The sequence below is a fragment of the Colobus angolensis genome, unplaced genomic scaffold (genome assembly GCF_000951035.1).
Source record: "Colobus angolensis palliatus isolate OR3802 unplaced genomic scaffold, Cang.pa_1.0 Scaffold9, whole genome shotgun sequence".
NCBI lineage: Eukaryota > Metazoa > Chordata > Mammalia > Primates > Cercopithecidae > Colobus > Colobus angolensis.
Window position 1 is genome coordinate 1,941,715 of NW_012122931.1, and position 7,305 is coordinate 1,949,019.

A 7,305-nucleotide genomic window follows, 5' to 3' on the forward strand; every position below is an offset into this window, starting at 1 on the left:
CTCACTGCAAGCTCCGCCCCCTGGGTTCACGCCATTCTCCTGCCTCAGCCTCCCGAGTAGCTGGGACTACAGGCGCCCGCCACCTCGCCCGGCTAATTTTTTTTTTTTTTTGTATTGATGGGTAGCTAGGATGGACTCGATCTCCTGACCTTGTGATCCGCCCGCCTCGGCCTCCCAAAGTGCTGGGATTACAGGCTTGAGCCACCACACCCGGCCATATCTAATCTTCTTTAAAACTGCCTGTAGAGAAGGTTGGTTATTCTTTATTCCTTCAGAGCACTTGTAGGAGAATGTTTAGAATACATTGCACACAGGTTTGGAACCCTGCACACAGGAACTTGCACCTTCCTGTTCTTGTTTCTGGCCATTCCTGGAGAGTGTGCCTACCCTGGTACTGTCTCACAGAAATGTGCACCCTCAGAACCCCTGCTACTTCACCGTAGCCTCCAGTCTGGTCCTGTAAGTACAGGGTCATCTTAGAAGATATAAAGAATCTACTTCTTCCTCTTTCCTGGCAAGCCTCTCTGTGCCTGAAAATAGCTCTAGCAGTAGGAGATGGAGGGAGCTAGAGAGATCTAAGCCTACCTTGCTGGAGTTTGTCTCTGAATTGTAAAGCTCTATTTTTCCTTGTTTTTGTAGGAAAGAACAGCAGTGTTTCAGGAATTTTCACATTCCAGAAGAGGCGTCCTTCTTTGCACGGTACGTATCGTCCTGTCTTCCATGCGAGGGCTGATACATTTCTGTGATGGCTGTGCAATTTTTTTGTCTCTTGACAGTTTATCCTGTGGTCAGTCCTACAGGGCCCAGGAACACTAGGGGCCCCTTGGTGGGGCTGGCCTCTTTGCACTTCTTTCTTGTTACCTGACAGGGCCACAGATAGCCAGCCACCACCGTGCAGAAGACTTGGCAATTTGCTCACTAATAGTGGCAGCTGTTGGTCTGAAAATGTGTGAATCTTGGAGATTTCTATCCACCCAAAACTTGTAAATTACAGCTATCGGGAGTAATTAGAGCTGAGAAAGTCTTTCCACAACAAAATGACTCTGCTTGCCTCTGCTCACCTTTTCTTAAAGGAAAATTGGTGCATTTGGGCCAATTTTATTTGCTGTTGTCTCTGACTATCATTTGCCCTGTGATTTCAGGGCCAGCTCCCTCAGCCTCAGGCTCTGCAGTCCTGGATAGCTGCCTCCTCCAGCACAACACTGACCTTTTAAACTCATGCCTCTTACGCTCTTTCGAGATTAAAAACTCACACCTTCAGTGTTCTCTCCCCATCACCCGGGGATTCACTTTACTGTAGTTGTTGCTATCTCCAAAGATTAAAGTGCCTTCTCTGTTCCATCTTGGATGATGTAACTTAAGCCCCAGCTGGTTATTGGAGAAGTTCCTATATATACAGTAATGAAATTGTACTATAAATTTAGTCAATCCAGTGAACAAGTGCTGGGTAGAAACAAAGATACTAAGCTGTTTGAATGCTCATCTAGGCCACATTTGATGCAATTACTTTTTAAGGAACTTGTATTCCATATTCGCTATTAAAGGCAATGGAGACTTTTCTGTCTAAGTGTTGAGTTTCTGTATGAGTGCAGCATGGTTTCTTGTGTGTATATGTATGTGTGCTCACCTGCAAGAGCGGGCTTGTTGGTAACCTGCTTATCACAGTGTCAGTTCTCATGTGTGCTAGGCAAACAGTGGCTCTGCTGACACTCATTCAGGCCTGAGAGCTGTAACCACGGAATGCTTGCCTCTTGAGGAGATCTGTGTCTGACCAAGTCCTTCCCTTTATGAGGCCCATCCAGGAATCAGATGCTCAAGCTTGTTCTAAAGCCAGCTTTATGCATGGCCTATAGTGAAGATAAATTCTAAATAATCTACTTAAAGAAATTTGTTGGGCCAGGTGCGGTGATTCACGCCTACAAGCCCACCACTTTGGGAGGCCGAGGTGGGAGGATCGCTTGAGCCCAGGAGTTCATGACCAGCCTGAGCAACAATATAGCAAGACCCCGTCTCTACAAAAAAAATTAAGGACTAAAAATTAGCCAGGCGTGGTGGCACGTGCATGTCGTTCCAGCTACTCAGGAGGCTGAGGCGGGAGGATCACTTGAGCCTAGAAGGTCAGGTCGAGGCTACAGTGAGCTGTGATTGCACCACTGCATTCCAGCCTGAACAACAGAGTGAGACCTTGTCTCAAAAGAAAAAGTTGTCAACAGTCCTTATTATATCCAACAATACTTTGGGGAACCTGACTCCTATTTGTCTCTTTTCACCCTACTCCCCCTTGTTCCCTACCCTTCAGCAAAACAGCCCCCTCTTTCAGTCCTCGAATGTATCATCTGGCTTTTTCTGGCCTTGGGGCCTTGGTTCATGCTGGTCCCTCTGCCTGGAACACTACCTGATTTTGACTAAACCATCCTTAGGTCTCCCTTTAAATTTTATGTCTTCAGAGAAATGAAACTCAGGAGCCCCCTGTTCTTCCCCATGAGGCTGTCCCAGTGCACCCTTCATTTCTTCACCGTAGCGCTCATCCCGCCTGGTCTAGGTACCTTCCCAGCCAGTCGTAAGCATCGTGAAGACAAGGACTGTGATTTGTTTGCATTTCTATCCCATTGTCTAGCACAGAGCAGGCACGCAGTAGGTGCTTGGTTTTGTAGATGGAATTGGGGGCGATAGATGGGGCCCCAGAAACTCGATGTTGAGGGCTACCAGTGTGTGTGTTTTTCTAAAGACAGACATTAATAGACTTGCTCATTGGGAATGGGTTTTTCATTCCTTTGGTGTTACCTGAGAAGTGAATGTTCTGGACTGTCAAAATAGAAAGCAGTAGGAACCTTCGGGGTGGAATGCAGGTTATGATAGGAACAGAATATTTTATCTTTGACCCATAACATGCTGGATTTATCCCTCGGAAATTATTGAGTCTCCTAGTATGCAAACGCTTTATAGACATGGGTGAGCTATAAGCCTTAAAGAAAACTCCAGGTATCTGAAGTTCTGTTGTTTGTATTTTTAGTAGCTCTGCATGGAAGAAAAGATTATTCTTTCTGAAATAGTTAGTACAATTCTTGGCGAGGTCAAAAGTGTACGATCACTTTCCTTGTTCTGTCTATCTGATGATACCTGCAGGCACATGGTATCAGCTAGACAAAGAATGCCATTGTCTTGGCAAAGCACAGTACCTCCCAGCCCTCTGCGCCCTGCCAGTCCCAGGTGCCACATGTAAAGAAAACTCCCTCGCCCACAGCCTGATTTCTCTAAAGCCCTCAGTCTTTGTTCATTTTCTAGTCCAGGTCACTCCAGCTTGCTGATCTTCTGGGAGCCCTCTTTGCTGTGTAGTGAAGATGACTGGAGAAGAGCTGGGTGGGGTTCGTTTCTCTCAGTTGCTGGGCCAGAACAGGAGCGCAGGTTTCCAGTCATGGGAAGTCCTTCGCTTCCTCTTGGTGTTCCTGCCCCTTCTGCCATGCTTGTTTGCTCTAGCTAACGCTTCTGGCATATGAGAGCTTCGGGGCGAGTGGGATGCACAGGCTGTAATAGATCATGCCTGGGTCGGGGGAGATGCTGCCACTCTGTGTCCTTTTAAGCAGCCTGTTGCTTGCCAGGCTATCTGAACGCTCTCCAGGAGCCTCCTTGGTGTTAATGAGGAACGAGGGCCACTTCAGGATGAGACAGATGGAGAATTGGCTTCTTTTGATAAAGAGGAATCGTGTTGTTAATCGTTACGTGGGGATTTTCCCCCCTTTATACTGTGCCTTTTGCCATTTTAATTTATCATCCCGAGATCCTTTTAACAAGGCCAGAATGAATGGCTTTATGAAAATTTGGAAATAGCGATGTGCCCACACAAAAGTTCACAATTATGCTATTTCCTTTACTGTTACAAAGTCCCCCACCCCATTTTCCTTCCTGCTAGGAACAGTTAAGGGTGCATGTGTGTGTTTTATTTCATTTTAATTATAAACATCTCAAAAGCAGGGACCTTTTTAATGTCATGCAGCTCTCAAGCCCTGATACGTGGCTTTGTGTACTGTGGCTGTTGAGTAAAGGTGTGACTATGGTAAGATGGAGTCTAGGCAAAGCATAGTTGGGGGCAAAAGAAATCAGTTTGTGAAAGACGAGGAATCCTCACACATTCGCAGTGTAATTTTGTGTCTTCTGGAAAACTAGATCTAAGAAAAAGCCAAGGTAAGTAGGAAGTAGGGATGAGCAGAAACGAGGCGTTGGAAGTTCAAAGCCCACTTTCCCGAGTGGAGTTAAGCAACCAAAGGGATCAGATATCAGACACTGGATTATGTGCAAAGTGTTGTTTCCTCCTGCTGATAGTGAAGAGCTCACCCTAAGCCAGAGGAAAGGAACCTGGTTTCTAATACCATCATTATGCTGATGAGCTGATAAACAGAAGTACCACTGACTGGCCAGAAAATGGAGTTTCCGAGCCACCTGATTTTCAGGCTGGTACTAGGTTTTCTGTTGGTCTCCTGGTGGCTCTCCTTGGTTGTCCCCGGATGGAGTGCAGTCACCTTTTTCCCAGAAAGAAGATACCCGCAGCCCCTGCTGGGTGCCGACTGTCCCTCGGCGTCCTCCTTGGCTGTCCGGCGCACGCATTTCTTTTTCGGAAGATGCACCTAGATCACCTGTGCTGCTTTCCCTCCACCTTCTCAGTATTTTTTTCCGCTCGAAGCATACTGTTCTGTCTGTGCAGTTCTTAATTTCCTCTCCTCCTGGGAAATTTCCACCGTGCCAGGAGGCTAGGAGACAAAGGAGATAAGGCTGTGAGAGTCACAGAATGTCAGTTCTGTGCCCCAAATAAATGTAGACTTTCATGCTTTTCTCTGAGGTATGCTTTTTAGGTAAAGTTTATCTTTTTCATTTTATTTTGTTTGTGTTAACGGAAAGATCATTTGGAGATTGTTTGCTGTTTACTCAGTTACGCTAACTCATGTTGCCAGTTTTTTGGCGGCTCCAGCCAAGATCTCTCGCCTCTGACAGCTTCTGCACTCTCTCCTTCCTCCTCTGATTACGCAGCCCAATCTGTCACCCGGACAACGGGGGCCTGGACCCTGCTGATGGCTTTCCACACACGGCAATAATGACTTTTGGCAGGCCGGGAAGGCGTCAGAGGCGAGTGTGCTGCGTCCCTTCTCAGAGAGACGGCAGGCCCCCTCTCCCTGTTAGTAAAAGCACTTTGTGAGGTTCTTGGGTAAATAAATGAGTCATTTTAATCCAACTGACAGGCTGGCACCTGAGCAAGCTGCCTTCCATCTGTACTCCTAGGTCTCATGGAGGCAGCCAATTGTCAGGCCCAGGGCCTTCAAGGCCTCACCGTTGAGTGTCTTTCAGAACTGACTTTAGCAATTCTTTTGCCCTAATTAGCTTAAAGGAATAAAATGAAGCTACATCTAAGTTCTAAGAGCAGACGGAACAGAATCCTCTGCCGAGTCTTGGTGGGTCATGATCTCCTGTTGATCTGATGTAGCTGGCTGACTGTGCTCCAGGGAAACGGAGCCTCTGCTGCTTCCCTGCGACCTCTCCCAGGGTAGGGCAGGGGCAGAGAGTGAGATATGGTGGAGGAGGAGAATACAGAGACATTGAAATCACTTCTGTGCCTAATTGCCATCATACCAGTTCTTACTTCACAGGGTAAGTGAGATTTATAGAATCTCAAGAATACTGAGATTTGTAGGTCTCAAGATATTTGTCACATACATGGTCTCATTTGATCTTAGCAACAACCTCATGATGTACATAGCATGGTTCTCCCAGCCATTTTCTAAGTGGGGCAGCTGAGGCTCAGCTTGCTGAACTGACCCACGTGGATTGGACAGCCCCTAAGTGAGACTGGAGCAGTCCAGTTCTCTCTTCCTAGACCAGGACTTGCCTTTCTTTCTCCTTATTCACTGTGGTAGCCTAAAGAAACGACTGAGTTAAATCTGGGGGAGAGAAAACAAGGAGTATTGGGCAGTGGTTGGCCGTCAGTGAGGTTCCCCCAACACACGCATTAGTGGGAGACCAGAAGATTGTGTCTTAGCCTATTGTCCAGAGCTAGGTCACCTAAGTAGGAAATAGAACCTTGAAGACACAATGACAGTCTGCCGGCATCCTTCATCACTCACTGTTGCAGTGTGTTTGGACTCACAGTGAGTTTCATGAACATCACACATTATTTTAGAATCTTTAGAGTCTTAGGGTTTGCTGGTCGAATTTACTAAGCCAATGAGCGTTAAATTTTTTACAAGTCATGTCTGTGAAGCTCAAGCAGCCCGTGCCTACATGTGTCTCCCACTGCAGGGCACTTAAAGAAAAGAAATCAGTTCTTCACAAGAGCTTTGCAGATGTAAGAACTCATCAGTGTTTCTAAAAACATAAACTGTAGTTGGTGTAGAAAGCGGCTCGCGCTCCCCTTTAGATAGAAAACATCCTAAATTGTGTTCTCAAAGGCATCAGCTCTGCAACATCAGCCTTCAGCTTCCAGAGCCTGTGGGAGCTGTCTGAAAACGCTTTGTGGGTGGTTGACACACTTTTAGTACATTTAACTTCTGCTTACACACTTACAAATGCAGCCTAGCCAGCATTCAAAGGAAACCCACAAATCTGAGGTACAAGTGAAGGCAGACAAATCCTGAGGTACCTACCTCAGTGGTCCTTCTGGGGGAGTGATGGTCGGGTGGTATCTCCCCCAAGTCCTGCCTCTGACCCTGGGGGAAGCAGGAGTGTGTTTCTTTTTTTTTTTTTTTGAGACGGAGTTTTGCTCTTGTTGCCCAGGGTGGAGTACAATGGTGCAATATTGGCTCATTGCACCCTCCACCTCCTGGGTTCAAGCAATTCTCCTGCCTCTGCCTCTGAAGTAGCTGGGATTGCAGGCATACACCACCATGCCTGGCTAATTTTGTATTTTTTGTAGAGATGGAATTTCACAATGTTGGTCACGCTGGTCTCGAACTCCTGACCTCAGGTGATTCACCTGCCTCAGCCTCCCAAAGTGCTGGTGCTGGAATTATAGGTGTGAGCCACTGAGCCACACTGGGAGTGTGTTTCTTGTAGTACTTCACGTAGTATTGCTGTTTTTCAAAAAAGCTATGTACAGGCCGGGCACGGTGGCTCACACCTGTAATCCCAGCACTATGGGAGGCTGAGGCGGGCGGATCACGAGGTTGGGAGATCGAGACCACTGCACAGGCCGGGCACGGTGGCTCACACCTGTAATCCCAGCACTATGGGAGGCTGAGGCAGGCGGATCACGAGGTTGGGAGATCGAGACCACTGCACTCCAGCCTGGGCAACAGAGAGAGACTCTTTCTCAAAAAAAAA

General features: G+C 47.2%; 1 protein-coding gene across 2 annotated transcripts in view; it reads left to right on the forward strand.

Annotated features, from left to right (window-relative positions):
* DDX31 (DEAD (Asp-Glu-Ala-Asp) box polypeptide 31) overlaps positions 1–7,305 on the forward strand; it is a 79,850-nt gene that overhangs the window by 28,167 nt on the left and 44,378 nt on the right. For both annotated transcript variants that reach the window (XM_011931173.1, XM_011931174.1), the window contains one exon: positions 640–699. In XM_011931173.1, coding sequence (XP_011786563.1) covers positions 640–699 — 60 coding nt within the window. The remainder of the gene's footprint in view (positions 1–639; positions 700–7,305) is intronic.